This window comes from Raphanus sativus, unplaced genomic scaffold (assembly GCF_000801105.2).
Source record: "Raphanus sativus cultivar WK10039 unplaced genomic scaffold, ASM80110v3 Scaffold0186, whole genome shotgun sequence".
Lineage (NCBI taxonomy): Eukaryota > Viridiplantae > Streptophyta > Magnoliopsida > Brassicales > Brassicaceae > Raphanus > Raphanus sativus.
This window is the reverse complement of record NW_026615506.1, coordinates 4,287-20,291: the sequence shown is the minus strand read 5'-3', so window position 1 is coordinate 20,291 and position 16,005 is coordinate 4,287. Positions and strand designations below refer to the sequence as shown.

General features: G+C 39.4%; 4 protein-coding genes across 4 annotated transcripts; 1 reads left to right on the top strand and 3 right to left on the bottom strand.

Moving 5' to 3' along the window:
- Positions 1-765: 765 nt before the first annotated feature.
- LOC108855350 (eukaryotic translation initiation factor) lies at positions 766-1,509 on the bottom strand. The gene has a single exon (XM_018629152.2). The coding sequence runs from the start codon at positions 1,422-1,424 to the stop codon at positions 915-917; it is 510 nt and encodes a 169-aa protein (XP_018484654.1). The 5' UTR covers positions 1,425-1,509; the 3' UTR covers positions 766-914.
- A 2,777-nt stretch (positions 1,510-4,286) lies between these two features.
- LOC108854914 (eukaryotic translation initiation factor) lies at positions 4,287-7,722 on the bottom strand. The gene is made up of 10 exons (XM_018628595.2): positions 7,634-7,722; positions 7,356-7,555; positions 7,151-7,210; positions 6,985-7,080; positions 6,761-6,892; positions 6,559-6,656; positions 6,370-6,457; positions 5,926-6,276; positions 5,585-5,827; positions 4,287-5,487 (listed from the first exon to the last, which is right to left on the bottom strand). The coding sequence occupies exons 2-10, from the start codon at positions 7,503-7,505 to the stop codon at positions 4,459-4,461; spliced, it is 2,247 nt and encodes a 748-aa protein (XP_018484097.2). The 5' UTR covers positions 7,506-7,555; positions 7,634-7,722; the 3' UTR covers positions 4,287-4,458.
- Positions 7,723-8,494: 772 nt separating this feature from the next.
- On the top strand, positions 8,495-10,285 carry LOC130501407 (translation initiation factor IF3-4, chloroplastic). Its single transcript, XM_056996320.1, has 9 exons — positions 8,495-8,847; positions 8,916-8,955; positions 9,036-9,095; positions 9,178-9,230; positions 9,337-9,386; positions 9,478-9,511; positions 9,606-9,678; positions 9,751-9,843; positions 9,950-10,285. Exons 1-9 carry the CDS (start codon positions 8,561-8,563, stop codon positions 10,106-10,108), a joined length of 849 nt encoding a protein of 282 aa, XP_056852300.1. The 5' UTR covers positions 8,495-8,560; the 3' UTR covers positions 10,109-10,285.
- Positions 10,286-10,474: 189 nt separating this feature from the next.
- Positions 10,475-14,092, bottom strand: LOC108855830 (AUGMIN subunit 8). The gene is made up of 6 exons (XM_018629744.2): positions 13,810-14,092; positions 11,523-12,981; positions 11,324-11,443; positions 11,048-11,254; positions 10,838-10,945; positions 10,475-10,756 (listed from the first exon to the last, which is right to left on the bottom strand). Exons 2-6 carry the CDS (start codon positions 12,876-12,878, stop codon positions 10,640-10,642), a joined length of 1,908 nt encoding a protein of 635 aa, XP_018485246.1. The 5' UTR covers positions 12,879-12,981; positions 13,810-14,092; the 3' UTR covers positions 10,475-10,639.
- Between the last annotated feature and the right edge of the window lie 1,913 nt (positions 14,093-16,005).

Sequence of the window (16,005 nt, the reverse complement as noted above, 5' to 3'; positions counted from 1 at the left end):
TTAGAAATTATGTGTATCTCAACCCAATTGGCAAGTGTTTAGGGGGGCGACATATTTTTCTCTTGATTTGATGATCCCATTTACGTCTTGTTTAATCATAAATATTTTCTAAATTAATACATTTGGTTTTCAATTTTAAAATAACTTCAAGCCAACCGAAGTGGGAGGAAAAGAACAATTCTGTTTGATTTTGCTAGAGTACGGTACCAAGAAATTAAACAAAAATATATTGAGCTACATTTCGGTCTTTCTCACTAAATTAAATACTACTTTTCTTTAAAAAAAAATCAAAAACTATATTGTTTCATGATGCCTATTAATCATTATTGTTTTCATTCAGAAATTGTCAAACATTACCTACCATTCATCATACCTTTGATCTTGCGCATCTTGAACTAGTTTTATTGTTTATTATAACATGCTTGCTTATTAATTAAATATTTCTTCAAAGATTGTTAGAGTCTTAAGACTACCCATCCAACAATCTTCGTCGTCTGAAGTAATCAAGACCAAGATGTAGGCAACAAGCAAGTACATAGACAAATCAAGAAAAAAACGAAACCAAATCACAAGATTGAAACTAGTCGGTATTACAAATATGGTATTAACTCAAAATTCTAAGAAAAAATGAATCCAAGGGCTCAAGCTACAAGGTGAACTAGAGAAAGAATCACCGTAATTCTTCCCTATTCACTGAACGTTATCTATGGCGTCAGAAAGTATAAAAAAATGCTATTTGGATTGTTCGTTGGGGTAATAAACAAATGAACTCAAAATGTGAATTTACTCACTAACAAATGGTCCATATAACAAAGAGGATACATAACCAAACTTATTCAAACATAGAGATATTAAAGCTTTTCAGGTGGAACCAGAAGTATCCTGCTGTAACAGAGATGAAACCACACAACAGCTTACACCAAACTACGGCAAGCCTCGACTTTGGCTGCTTGCGCGGCCAACAGAGATTCGCTTACACTCTTCATCACAGCATCCAAAACTGCTTTCTTGAACCGATCATCCTCCATTTTCATTAGAATTTCTTCCACCATCCCAAAATCTGATGCATTGGCCATAACCAAACTCCCAAGGATCTCCCCAAAGTTGTTTGGTGCCTTTGGCAGATCGATTCCAATGTCATCGAGGATAGACCCGTAAAGCAGACAACCACTCTCTATGTCTTTAGGAGTTAGAACCTTCTTAGAGACCAAATATTTCAAGAGTCTCACCACTGGTTCAACGAACGGTGGATTTTTTTCCAAGCCGAGGGAGATAGCTTCCTTGACGAGCTCCGGATGGTGAGATGGGGATTTAAGTTCCTCTACGCATTGCAATGCCTCATCCATCAGACGTACATTGAAATATTCCTCCAAAAGCGACTTGGTTTGTCTGCTGAGCATTTCTGAGTAAAATAAAGTGGCCATAGGAGAAGCTGCCTCTTGTGGCTGTGGTTGTGACTGGGGCTTCTCCACAGCTGGTTTGCTTGGGGAAGGAAATTCGGATTAAGACAATGCAAATCTTATTTTTGAGGTTATGAGTGTATGTATGTATATTTATAGATTTGTGAGAAAAGTAGTAGGGTCTGACTTCTATTTCGTGCACACAACCAAAACTTTTAGAGATGTCATCACAACAAGGAATTGATAAGGTCAAGACAGCTCATGTGTAAAAAACGGGAGAGTTCACCCTAGAGAATATAGCCACGCAGCCGCCGCTCTCATCCCTCGACGCCGGTGAGGCCTATGGCCGCCGGCGTCGGGCTCTCCGTTCCGCCTCGACTCAGTCTCTCGCCGTCTCCTACGTTGTTGTCTCACCGGATCCGTTCACTGTTATCTGCCCCCCTCCTCTATGGTTCGCCTCCGCCTCCCCTGTTCATCTTCTAGTCACCTCTCATCCTCTACGAGCGAGCAGATGCAACGAAACTCGCACCAGATCTGCTCGCCCCTCAACGCCTCCACCTTGTGAAGCCTCGTGTCTCTCAGGCGGTGGCTCCTCCATCTCAGGCGACTCTCCTAGTCGCGTGTTCATCATGTTCGAGCTATGCTCTGTTGCAGAGCCGATGTTTCTCTCTAAACTGAGGTCGTCCTTCTCCGTGAACAATGTCTCTGTGATTTTAAAGAAGATGATTTTCAGATCTGTGAACATTGATGAACTTGTGCTTCATTTTCAAACCAGTTCGAAGAAGAACTCTCAACTTGAACTTAAAGTGCCAAATCCAGTATTAAGGGCTTTGTTTTCGCTACAGTTGATGTGTAATGATACGAGGGCCTTAGATTCATGTACCGACGCCGTGACTCCGTTCTGCTGCTCCTTATCCTATTTAGACTACACCGTGCATCAATGTCACTCGTGTAGCATAGCGTCTTCTTCAGTTCGGAGTTCAGATCCGCCCACCACCCCCGCCTCCAACGTGCGCCTCTCAGCAACCCTTGTCAGCTTCCTTGCCGGCCTTGACAACGCTGTGTTTGTATCTGTCATCAAGCCAACGCTGTGTCAATGCGAAGGACTCTATGGAGATAAGCTATTCCGAGTATACCTTTTGTCATCTCCGTTAACTGCAAGGTTATGTCCACTGCGTTGCAACTTCCTTCCTCACCTAGGAAGAGAAATGGAAAAGGGTCAGTTCATTCCTCCACTGCCATTTGCTCTCATTCCAACAAATCAGAGGAATACTCTGAAGTATTGTGCAAAGAGACTCCACTGTCCTAAAACACTCTGCCTCGTATCCGACGTTTGCTCAAACATGCTCAACCAGAACGAGTGTGATGATAATATGCTCAGGGTGATCCGGGTTACAAACTATTGGCTTCGACACGGTAATGTTGAGGTTCCAGGTTTTGATCCGATTATACCGTTCAGTCCATCATCCAACTCCATTGTCCTAAGCGTCCCTATGAAGGCTAAGCTAGCTTTTGAGATTCACCTAGTCTCGCTGAGAAGCTTTGTGGAGTTTAGAACTGATCATGTCAACTTCAGTCTCAAATCAAGTCAAATAGGACTTCTTCTTGGTGTTGTCCAAGGTCTTGGAGCTTCTCACCAAAAGCTCTTACCGGGCAACAGTCCAACCGTTTTTTATTGGTGTATCAACGTCGACTTCGACTATCAATTGTTCTTTCGAACAATCGCCTTAGAGATTAAGGTGAAGCTTCTCCATGGGGTTCTTCATCTTGCTGAGCTTGACTCGCCTCTTATAGGCTTTATCCTTCTATGTTTCATAATGTTTTCTTTTATCGTTGTACCGTCGAGCATGCCTCCGGATTCTTATGCTTAGTTGTAAACTTTTGAGATTTTAATATAAGTTCGGTGTTACAAAAAAAAAAAAAAAAAAAAAGACAGCTCATGTGTGTGTGTGTGTGTTTTGTTGTTGAAAAAGATCTCTTACAGCCCAACATTTTGTCACGTTCCATTTCTTATTGGTCAATGAATCACAAACTCACATTTTCTATTGTTTAAGAAAAAAAAAAAAAAAAAAAAAAACAAAGTATTTATAAATTATTTAGTCAAAAAAAAAATATTTATAAATTATGTGTATCTCAAATCAATTGTCAAGTGTTTAGGGGCATATCTTTCGGCGACAATTACGTCTTGTTTAATCATAAATATTTTCTAAATTAATACATTTGGTTTTCAATTTTAAAATAACTTCAAGCCAACCGAAGTGGGAGGAGGAGAACAATTCTCTTTGATTTTGCTAGAGTACGGTACCAAGAAATTAAACAAACATTACCATTCAGAAATTAAACAAACATTACGTCATGCATGCCTATTAATTATTATTGTTTTCATTCAGAAATTGTCAAAGATTACCATTCATCATACCTTTGATCTTGCGCATCTTGAACTAGTTTTATTGTTTATTATAGCATGCTTGCTTATTAATTAAATATTTCTTCAAAGATTGTTAGTTAAGACTACCATCCAACAATCTTCGTCGTCTGAAGTAATCAAGACCAAGATGTAGGCAACAAGCAAGTACATAGACAAATCAAGGAAAAACGAAACCAAGTCACAAGATTGAAACTAGTCTGCGTTACAAATATGGTATTAACTCGACATTTAAAAAGAATGAATCCAAGGGCTCAACCTGTTTCCCAGCTAGCTTTGGAACATGATAGTGAATTACCGTATAACCCGAACTAGAAAGCTCTCTGGTGAATTAAGGAAGTGTGAAGGGCGACAAGATGAACTAGACAAAGAATCACCACACTTCTTCCCTAATCACTGAACGTTACCGATGGCGTCAGAAAGTATAAAAATGCTATTTGGACTGTTCGTTGGGGTAATAATTCTCAAAATGTGAATTCATTCACTAACAAATGGTCCATATAACGAAGGATACATAACCAAATTTATTCAAACATATTCAGGTTGAACCAGAAACGAAAAATGCTTATCAAAACAGAGGAAATAGAGGATGTATTGAAGTATCCTGTAACAGAGATGAAACCACACAAAAGCTTACACCAAACTACGGCAAGCCTCGACTTTAGCTGCTTGCGCGGCCAACAGAGATTCGCTAACACTCTTTATCACAGCATCCAAGACTGCTTTCTTGAACCGATCATCTTCCATTTTCATTAGAATCTCTTCCACCGTCCCAAAATCCGATGCATTGGCCATAACCAAACTCCCAAGGATCTCCCCAAAGTTGTTTGGTGCCTTTGGCAGATCGATCCCAATGTCATCGAGCATAGACCCGTAAAGCAGACAACCACTCCCGATGTCTTTAGGAGCTAGAACGTTCTTGGAGACCAAATATTCCAAGAGTCTCGCCACTGGTTCAACGCACGGTGGATTTTTCTCCAAGCCGAGGGAGATAGCTTCCTTGACAAGCTCCGGATGGTAAGCTGGGGCTTTCAGTTCCTCGACGCATTGCAATGCCTCGTCCATTAGACGTACATTGAAATATTCTTCCAAAAGCGACTTGGTTTTTCTGCTGAGCACTTCTGAGTAAAATGAAGTAGCCATAGGAGAAGCTGTCTCTTGTGGCTGTGGTTGCGACTGGGGCTTCTCCACAGCTGGTTTGCTTGGGGAAGGAAGGGGTTTCGGCTGTTCGGCACCAGTACCTTGTAAAAGGGCACTTGGTCTTCCAGCCAAGAGACCTCCACTACCCTGAGGTAGGAGCCTTGAATTAACGGACGGTGACTTGTTGATAGCGGGAGACTGAACGCGCCCTGCAGGCTGCTGATTCTGCCTATTCCCTCTGGGCATGGAGCGGGACCGTGCCATCTCCCAGCCGTCATCATCTGTTACAGGCATACCTGGCATCTGCCTAGCACCTGGCATTCCCGGCATCTTCCTAGCCCCTGGCATTCCAGGCATCATTCCTCCAGTACCAGAACGTCCATAAAAGTTTCCAGAGCCATCTGCACCAGCATCTGCACCACCACGGTTGTTATTATTTCTCATATTTGCCATTGCACCTGGGCGCAACCCTAGATTCCTCTCTGCTTCGGAATGAATCTCAGTAATTTTCTTGGCTTTCATCTGCCATTTTCAACAAGAAAAAATGAAAACAGAAGCACTGATAAGAAAACTCCGCAAGTAACTACAGTTAAGAACGGGGTAGAGTATAGATTCTCACCTCTTCCCGCCTTGGTACCCAATTGTTAGCTCGCAGATCAATAACATTACGGACCATAAATTTCAGGCGTGGCGCAAGCATCGGGTGCTTTGCAAGTTCCTTCATACGCTGGAAGTATGTGTCGTTTATACCTCGTGACCTTTGGTTCTCCTCGAGCTGTTTTCCAATAGTGATGAAAAACTGACAGAGAGCCTCTACATCTTCCTCTGCTGGGCAAGCTTTACTGTCACTTCCTAAAAGCTCCTGTGACCAGACACAAAGTTACCATGAGCTTTACAGAAAAAAAATATTACAAACGATAAACTTTAAATGGTGCAAAGCCAGAACGTGAGCTAACATACTCCGACGATGTGATGGACAATCTTCTCGGGCACCATCTTCTGCTTCAGAAGTTCACCAATTAAACGGATATTTCCCAATGTTCGAAGCTTCAACATTCTTTCCTTGTCCCTCCGATCCATTTCTTGCTCTGGATCAGTCATCAGTTTGATTTCTTCCTTCAATTTGTCAGCTCCCTCAAACTGTTCTTGGCAATTATTCAAAAGCAGTCTTTTGAATGTTATTTCTTTTCCACCAGCTTCCTCGGATGGAAACGAAGGCAGCTTTCCATTGATATCAAAACACAAAAGAGCATACATCTGACAAAACGTGGGCTCTAGTACAGCCTTCTCAAAAATCAGCTCTATCACTCCCTGAATGAGGAAAAAAAGAAGAGATAGATCATGCCATGCAAAGAGAGGTACCAAATAAATACAAGCCAAAAGCACACGGAATTGGGAAGATACCTTTAGGATATCTGCAGAAGTGATCCCAGAGTCGATTAACTGACCTTTAAGGAGATCATACTTCTCAGGAGTCATCTTGTTCAGAATACTGAAGAGAGTCATAATTACACGATTCAATCAACTACATAAAAAAGCAAATAATCCAAAGAAAAAAAACATTCATTATATAGTAAAGGAAGAAGACAATACCCTTTCACGGTCTTCAGGACTTGATCCTTTTCCGAAAGAGTTCCTCTTTTAGCAGACCACGGAACCTCTGCTTTCACCAGAACAGGAGGAGGACCAGACTGTTTCAGCAAAGTAATCATGTTTAATAACACGCAAATAACCACCCAAAACCAAACCAAGATATTGTCACAGCATATAAAGTGCCAGAGTAGTCAAAACTCACCCCAGCACGGGCATCTCTAGGTTCACGTTGGTCTTCCCTTGACCTTTCTTTACTCGGGGAAGGAGCTGGTGCACGAGTATGCCAGTCACGGTTATCAATCTCCGCGAAACGATTCTGAACCCCACCTGCAGGCTGAAAAAAGACCAAAAAGAAAAGAAAAAATTAACAATAAATCAAAAGAATCTCACTTACCTAAAGCCACAAGACAAAAAAAAAACACTAACCTTGCTTTCTGAACGGCCCCAGCTCTGCTCTTCACCGAAGAGATCAGACGAAATCTCTCGACTGAGCTTCAAAATTTCCTCAGAGACTTGGATTGCCTGCACACACAAGAAACATTGTGAATGGCCTACATCAAGAACAATTCACCTCAGGGTAACTAATAATAACCTCTTTAAGCTGAAGCAGCTGTTCTCTGGTGAAACGCAGAATCTCATGACCTTCTCCTCTCTAACAAATACATACAAAAAAAAATCCACTTTAGGTTTCGGATTCAATAAGCATGAGAGCTCAAAATCAATAATCCATAATTCAATTTCGAAATCAATCTCCTCGAATTTACAGCTAATGAGAAATCGAATGTAATATTATATACCCTAACGGGAAAAGAAGGAGCGTCGCCGGTGCCATTGGTGAAATCAGAAGAAGAAGAGGAGGAGGTAGGACGATGCGCGAAGAGTCTGCTTCCTCCACGACCACCACCTCCAGGCCTTAAGCTCAACACGGGGCGGTCACCTTGCTCCATCGCTTTTTAGATCTATCGCAGGTAGATGAAAGAAGGTTGTAACTGAGAGTCTGCAGGACAAGACGAGCGAAATTAGGGTTTCTGACCAACACTAGGATGATGAATTGATCGAAGAGGGAAAAGCTTACCGGAGAGAAAAAAATAATAAAAGAGGAAGCGGCGCAGGAGCTTTGAGAGCTGTTTTAATATCTGTGCCCACAAAAACGTTTTAGGGTTTGGGTTGGGCCTCAAGCTAACCATCTGATTTATATTTATACCAACAGTTTAGACTCGAGATTATATTTAACTAAGAAAATTAAATAATTAAATTATACTATTTATAAAAAATGTAAATATATAAAATTATTATTAATCAGAAAATTTAATGTAACATTGGATAGTATTTAAAACAATCAATTTAGAGAAAAAAATACGCATTATAAACCTATATTATTAGCAGAAAATATATATCAGATCCAGAAGTTATCTTCATGCTTTTTAGTTTTTATTAGCAAAAAGTATTAGATTAAGAAAATTTTTCAATTTATAATAATTTATTATATAACCAACAATTTATAATAACGATAATAAAATTCATGTATAAGTATTTATTAGTTAAAATAATGGTCTAAATCAGATTCTTATACTAATAAGATTGATGTTATACAATTTTAGAAAAGTAATTTGAGTTAGAAAAAAAACGATTAATCATGTTCTCGTAATTATTAGGAGGAAAGAGCTTTAATAGGGAACGAAAAACGAAACTACTAAAACGGTAATTTAAAAAAAAAAAAATATAGAAGTTACAAATTTTATTTAACTTATTGCTGACATTTATTTCATAGATTTTTAATTGGAAACGTTATTACCGGAGTTATGAAGTTAATCATGTTCACAGACAAGAAATCTCATTAATTATGACACTTGGACACTCTTCGCTAATGTTTTTTTTTAATACAAAAAAAATGAAAGATACGTGTTGTTATCTGGATAAGATATGTTTTAAAAAAAAAAAAATATTTCCTATTTTTCTAGTTCCAACGATTCGTAGAGTGTGGCTGTGCTTCTAAAGCGCCATGACTGGGATCACCAGCACCATCTCGTTCAACGCCATCGTCGCCGGAACCACCAAAACGGTGTCGCATCACCCATTTTCTGTTAAGTCTAACCTCTTCGGTTTTCGACTCTATCTGCCTGAACTATCATCAGTTATCACTCTCTCCCCTTACCATCCCCGTTTCCCCGCCGCCATCACCTGCCGTTACGGTGGCGGTGGCGGAGGAGGCTCTCGATTCCCAGGAGATAGGCGTGGTAGGCAAAAAGAATCCGAGGATGACGATGCGCTTGATATCTCTGCTATCAGGTAATGATGGATACTTGGGATTTGAGTGAATGTCTCTAGGCTGAAGCTGTGTGTTGACTTTGATGTAGGTCAGCTACTGTCAGGCTCATTGATGGGCAACAGAACATGGTAAATGGAAGTGCTTTGTTTTTTACTTTTAATTTCCAGCAAAACAGAACACACATAAGAGTTTCTTTGTTGTTCTGTAGATTGGTATAGTTTCCAAGGAGGAAGCTGTTCGAAGAGCTGAAGAAGCTGAGCTTGATCTGGTATATGTGTTTCTTTGCAACTTCAACGATTGTTATAGATACTTTACCTTAAAAAGCGTTGTCCTTGGTGATGGTGTTTCAGGTGATTCTTTCGCCGGATGCAGATCCTCCGGTTGTCAGAATGATGGATTACAGGTGAGAGAATTAACTAAACTTGGCTCCTTTTTTTCATATGGATTGTGTGTATAGGGGAGTTTCATGGATGATGATGACTCTTGTCCTTTTGTTTCATTTGTATCAGTAAATATAGATACGAACAGCAAAAGCGAAAAAAGGAACAGCAGAAGAAAAGTATTTGATCATTCTTCTCTGCTTAAGTCACATTCTGTGGTATCATATTTTAATGGATTGTAACTGAAGCTTGTTCTTGTTCTTGTGTCAGCAACTCGAATGGACTTGAAGGAGCTTAAGATGGGGTAAAACTGGCCTTCTCACTCTCTCTTTTGTCTGTTCCCTTGCAGTGGCTAGTTTAGAACTCAAAAAGGTTTCTTCTTTTTGTTTCCCTCATAGTTATAACATTGACCAGCACGACTATTCTGTACGCATGAGAGCAGCCCGAAAGTTTTTGCAAGATGGTGACAAGGTTGTTCCCATTTACTTTCTGTGTTGGTCCTGGACTATCCGTTCTGATTATATCTTTCTGATGTGTGGCCAGGTTAAAGTGATTGTGAACATGAAAGGCAGGGAAAACGAGTTCAGAAATATTGCTATTGAGCTCCTCAGACGTTTTCAGACCGAAATAGGAGAGGTGTGTATGTACTGTTCTCTACACTCTTTGGTGTTTTCCAACACAAAGTCTAGTATTGGATTTGGCATGTGCTTTGCTCCTTGGTGAAACTTGTCAACATGTGCAGCTTGCGACTGAGGAAAGTAAGAACTTTCGGGACAGAAACTTGTTTATTGTCTTGGTGCCAAACAAGGAAGTTGTTCGGAAAGCACAAGAACCATCCCCTAAAAAGAAGAAAAAGCCAGCAGATGATGAAGTTTCAGCTGCAGGTATAGCTGCAACTTAAAAAATATATGAATATATGATGCACAATTGCTAAAGGTATAAAGTCACAGAGAGTTTGATAAATGTCTTTGTATAGTTTCCCTTTCTACTATGCTTCTTGCATTCCCATCTATCTTTAACCATAGAAAAGTATTTGAATGAAGATTTTTCGTATATACCATAAGTTTTCAGCTTTTAAGCTTAGCCGTATAGATTGTAACAAAGAAATCAATACTTCAAGAATTATCAGTTGTGATGTAATGTTACATAAATTTATAGGTTTGTTGGTTTCAAAACAGTGCAAGTAATTTGTAACAAAATAAATTAATACTAATAAAATTGACTCTACCTAATAAAACACCTAAGAAAACCCACATCAGAGCTTACATGGGAACAAATAAATTGCTTTTTCCTTTTGCTGTGTTCCTATGCTAATGTTACATAACAAAAAAGAAAGTAAATAAAAATACTTCTAAGAGAAATGTGGGTGTATCAAAGAGCAATTTACAGATCAGTCATCAGTGGTGAGCGTGTGGAACCGTAAGTGTGTTAATTATGGCCACGGAAGCTTGCTTAATGGCAACAATGAAGAAGTCTCCTCCTCTGCATTTTCTTCTTCTCCTTCTCTCTTAGTTTGTATCAGATGAGTCCTCAAGCTACACTCTTTTATCTGTTCCATGCCCACCAAAAATCGGTCACCATTCATTTTACACGGAGCTTAAAATTATTGGGACTAGATTGTTGTTGTTACCTGCATGATCGCAGTTGAGGCCAGAAGATCTTCGCATTTCCCTTGCATAGAACTCTCTTTTGTAACTACAACCGCCAGTTCTGACACCATTTTATTCATCTCCTCCACCTGCAAACACAACCACAAAGAACAGTGGACGCGCGCTTGAGAGTTATGTCTGAGAGGCTACATTTGAAAAAAAAATGTAGATTCACTAAATAGGTCTCTCACCTTTGAGAGTAAAGACCAAATGGACGATCCCATAGACTGCATTACATCGAGAGCCGAGGATATAGCTGCTTTCAAAGATTCAACATCCGCCTTTGTACCTCCAGTCACTGGAAGGCGGAGAGTATTAGCTTCTAAATCTGCTATGGCCCCAACTAAAGAACTAACATGGTCTCTTTCAAGTGTGGCCCATTCTTCAAGACTCACCATCTGTGCACATGTTTATGCATCAGCATGGAAATGAAAAGTATACAACAGAGAGAGAGAGAGAGAACCTACTTGGTCGTTTAGTAGTGAGTTGAGTTTGATCTCTAGCTTTAGCTGTTGCAGACCAATCCTTTGGCTGGTCACATCATCCCGTAGCTCTGATATCGCATGCCACACATTAAATAGAGTTTCCTGAAACATTCATCAACCTGTTGAAGAAACGTTCATGCTGATATAGAGGACAGAAAGTATTATACTATTATTATATAACCTCGGATGTTAATCTTTGAATGTGCATTACAGCTTCAGCTTGCGCAATTGCAAACCGCCACTGTAGATATCTATTGTGGAGCAGACGCAGTTGATGAACGTCTTCGATGTAGTTTGCTTTCTTGCCTTTCTTGACATCCGTGATGAAGCTGAGAACCGAACTTGTGGTGCTGGATTGAGTAGAGTTGCTTGTTTGTCTTATCCGGGAAGGACTTACCCCTCTTGAAGGTGGAGTTGATGGTCTAGCAAAAGAGGAGGTACTTGTGACACGTGAAGGACTTGGTCCTCTTGCAGGACTCAACCCTCTTGCGGGACTCACTCCTCTCGAAGTACTCATGCCTCGGGAAACAGACGATGAAACCGATTTTCTACTCGGTGAAGCAGGGCGTGATCCAGGAGCAGACAATGGATGATGCAGCCTAGCTACAGCCGTTGCTAAGGTTGCTCTATCCATTGAACTTGCAGACAAGAGTCTTCGAGCTGCGTTGTTATCTTCCGACTTCGTTGGAGACAGTAATCCACCTAGACTAGATGCGGTACTAGAAGTTTTATGCAACGGTTTGGAACTGCTGGATAAAGGTAGTGACATTCTCCTAAGAGACGGTCCCATTCGAGACCCTGAAGTTGGTAGACCCCTTGAAGTCCTGTCGCCAAGATCCAAGCTTCTGTTTAAAAGATTTGAACCGAGCTTACCACCGATTCTACTAGGCCATCGATGCTGTTCTATTAACTTACTGTGAGGACCATCTACAGGTTTCGAATTCTCTGAAAGATTCTCAGAAAGATCAGACGCATTAGTCTTCTTCACTTTCAGTGGACTTATCTTCCTCTCTGGCGTAGGTTTCCTTGATGCAGAGGTAGTTTCAGCCTTGTGCTTTTGAGCTATATTTGAAGAAGGTCTCAACGTTCGATCAACAGAAGAACTCCTAACCGTTCTCTCCTTCTTACTAACAGGAACAGAGACGGAATCGGACTGAAACGAAGCGCTGAGGCTTCTCATAGTGGAAGGCCATAAGCTCTCAGGCAAACGGCCCGTAGATAGACGCCTGGACGAAGCGGGTAAGTCTATAGAGACATCACGTATAGGCGTGGAGGGAGTTGTGGGTGTTGAAGGACGCTTCCTGTCAGCAGAAACCGCTCTTTTGGCGGCTACGGACTGAGAGGCTGAAGAGACTGTTGGTCTTGTGACGCTTGGAGAAGGACATCTCCCTGTTCTGGTTGGTGTGGGTGATCTGTATCTCGAACTGACCACCTCAGTTGTTCGAGGACGGCGAGTGGTGGCAGCGGCCGCATTGTTGTTCTTATCGGATGGGATAAGACGGCGTCGTCTTGTGGGATCAGTTGCTGCTACATCCATTCAAAGGTAAGGAAACAAAAGTTGCATTGAGTGGAAGTCAGTAGTTAACGCCTCTCTCAGTTCTTTCTGTAAGTAGGAAAGAGTAAAGGGAGTCTTTTTAAACCTGCAAGAAAGCCAAAAACACAGGAGAGACAGTAAGAAATGGATGCTAACATAGATTTTTAATCTGACATGATCCAATGTCCTAGTCTTTATCACAGAAGTGCCATGACCAGATTGGCTTGGAAAGTTAAATGGACCAATATTCTCCATTGCCATCATATTTAAAGAGAATAAATTAGTAACAAAAGAAATTTAGTAGTATATTAAGATTTTGAATAATAATTTTGTGACAATGTATGATCGTGTTAGATATTGAAAATTACAGGTCTTTGGTGTATCTATATCAAACTACGTGGATGGAAGAATCAAGTATTGGTGGCCACTCTCGGAGATGATGAAAATGCAGTGATTGTGACGATTCGTGGTGGTTTGAATTGTTGACCAAATTGAGAAAATGAAGGATGAGGGACGCAAAATCACAAATAGAAACAAAACAGTTTATTGTAACTCTGTGTTAAAAGGAGTGAATGAGATGTGTAATAACGAAGAATCCAAAAAAATGCAAAATTATGTCAGTTTACCGACCGACTTGTGTCTCTCATGATGACATAACACAGACTCGTGTTTAAATCACAAACAAAACAGGAATATGAAGTACTTAAAGATTCGTAGTTTCTATATCAAACAAATCAAAACCAAAACAGTCATTAGTTGTTTTATTTTCCTAACTCATGAAATTCTCAGATCGCAGTAATTAATTAATTAAAAAAATAATAATTAATACAATACCCAGATAGTTTTCTAGGGTTCTTTTGATTTTTTTTATAGAATCAAAATTGGGGAACTTGAGATCCGAGGGGTTTGTGAAAATAGAAAAAAAAAAGGTTACCAGGAAAAGAAGAAATAAAGATCTTCGATTTCAGGAAAAAGCAATCCCGTGATTCTCCTCGCTGAATCTTCCTCTTCAAAATGGGGAAATGCAAAACTCGATCGTAATAAGTATTTCTCAGGCGGCAATGAGGAATGCTCGTGTGATTAAGAAGAAACCAAAAGCTCTAGAGAGATGAAATTGATCGGGAGGAGATTGAAGGATCAGAGAGACGAAAGATTAAAGAGAGAGAGAGAGAAGGGCGTTATTTTCGCGCCACCTAATTAAAAGGGAGTCTTTCACTCTTCTGAGTCTTCTCATTAATACTGCTAATTATATTAATTACTAACGAATTTGATTTTTTTTTCCCTTAGACTAATCCTCTTTTATTTGATTTAGTTTGCGTTAATCTAGTTTTCTAGTAAGGTAAATCATGTTTGACCCAATCAAAATTATAAGAAGCTCTCAAAGACGAGATTAGTTACGTTGATCTAGGTGAGATAGTCAACATCTCATAGGTTTGTATTATATGTACCTCCCTAATGTCACGCATACGTTTCAAAGTAGCCTTGATCTTTGTAACTTTTTTCTTTTTATTTTGGTTTCATTCATCTTCTAGAAACTGTTGATGGATATTTTGCATTCGAGACCAAATGTGACAAAAGTTTATCAAGCTGATGATTATTTCGTTCTTTCTTTTAACACTTTTCGTATATATACAGATTATCATTTTCGCCGAAAGCTTATTTCACAGCTGCTTACTTTCCACACCTAACCTTACCTATAATCACAAGTGTTAAGAGGAAAAGAGCTCTCACACAAGCGATTCAAAATTGAAAAACAAACAATTTTTCTTTTGCAGAAATGGAACTATGATGGTTACTCATGAAATAAATGTGTCTGGTCTTTTCAAATTTATTTTTATCCTTGTGAAAAGAATATTTACCAATTCAGTAAAAAAAAAAAAATATATTTACCAAACACTGACAGTGGCTAGCTCCAAAACTAAGTATTTTGTTTCATTATACATATATACATAGTTGACAATTATTACTATTTATATGTATTATGAAAAAATCTTCCAGATTAAACATATAAAAAAAATCTGAAACCACATGGATTGTACGTTATATGGTTCACTTGGCACATTAATATTCTAATGGCTAATTGCATTGTTTATTCTACTCTTACGGGGCTACGTTAACGCCCTCAAATTCGTCTACACGTTCTTTATCTAAATATATACATGCATAACATAATTAGAACACACGATACTAAAATACAATACCTCAATATCTTTATTTCTAATCAATGAGCTTCGCTATTTTGGTCGATTCTTGTAGTGTGATAAGGTTCAGTACTTTAGTTCCAATAAACTAACAGATTTTAGAAACAATGAATAGATTTTTTTTATTGTTGACAAAAAGGAATAGATTTTTTAATTTATTTTTAATAAAGTTTGCACATGAGATGATTCGGACATATCATATGATCTTAAGCTTTCCATAGACCTTTGTCTCTCTTCATTTGTGTGTCCCTTATCTCGTGGAGTCTTGCTTCATATTTACTTCCACTTGGAGACCTCTATGCATTATCAATATTAAAAAACAAAATCATCTTTCTTTCTCCACTTTTCTTTTATACTGGCTACACATTATGTACTGACAATTTTTTCTCAGGATCATTGAACCTAGCAGGCCTCGACATTTTACCCGGACCCGAGGACCCGACCCGGAACCGACCCAAAAATACCCGACCCGGAACCGATCCGAAAAATTATAAGTACTCATATGTGTCTTTTTATTTTGGACCCGCGGGTCTTGGATAAGACCCGGACCCGACCCGAGACCCGATCGGGTACCCGAAATACCCGAGATTTATTTTATATATTAGGTATATTTGGGTGATTGGGTATATTTTTGGTATTTCTAATCTTTTTTTAAGTTTTATGTTCGTATTTTCGGGTATAATTTCAAATTTTGAGTGTAATTTTAGATTTTCAGAAAATATAATTTGGGTATTCAGATATTTTTTGAGCTTTCAGGTCTGATTTTAGGTAAATATTCGGGTACTTTTCGAGTTTTCGGGTCCAGTTTGGGTATTTCGAGTTTTTTGGGGTTTTATATACCAAACCGACCCGGATCCGAACAATACCCGAATATTATATGTGTTTTACGGGTACTGAAATTTTAGACCCGAACCGACCCGGACCCGACA

Excerpts from the sequence above, each read along its gene's own strand:
- LOC108855830 (XM_018629744.2), bottom strand. The coding sequence starts at position 12,878 with ATGGATGTAGCAGCAACTGATCCCACAAGACGACGCCGTCTTATCCCA. Across the intron at positions 11,255-11,323 it reads ACTCACTACTAAACGACCAA|ATGGTGAGTCTTGAAGAATG; the intron begins GTAGGTTCTCTC and ends ACATGTGCACAG. Across the intron at positions 10,946-11,047 it reads TTTGGTCTTTACTCTCAAAG|GTGGAGGAGATGAATAAAAT; the intron begins GTGAGAGACCTA and ends TTGTGTTTGCAG.
- LOC108854914 (XM_018628595.2), bottom strand. The coding sequence starts at position 7,505 with ATGGAGCAAGGTGACCGCCCCGTGTTGAGCTTAAGGCCTGGAGGTGGT. Across the intron at positions 7,211-7,355 it reads CTCCTTCTTTTCCCGTTAGG|AGAGGAGAAGGTCATGAGAT; the intron begins GTATATAATATT and ends TGTATTTGTTAG. Across the intron at positions 5,828-5,925 it reads TTGTCCATCACATCGTCGGA|GAGCTTTTAGGAAGTGACAG; the intron begins GTATGTTAGCTC and ends GTCTGGTCACAG.
- LOC130501407 (XM_056996320.1), top strand. The coding sequence starts at position 8,561 with ATGACTGGGATCACCAGCACCATCTCGTTCAACGCCATCGTCGCCGGA. Across the intron at positions 9,387-9,477 it reads AAAGGAACAGCAGAAGAAAA|CAACTCGAATGGACTTGAAG; the intron begins GTATTTGATCAT and ends TTCTTGTGTCAG. Across the intron at positions 9,844-9,949 it reads TTCAGACCGAAATAGGAGAG|CTTGCGACTGAGGAAAGTAA; the intron begins GTGTGTATGTAC and ends CAACATGTGCAG.
- LOC108855350 (XM_018629152.2), bottom strand. The coding sequence starts at position 1,424 with ATGGCCACTTTATTTTACTCAGAAATGCTCAGCAGACAAACCAAGTCG.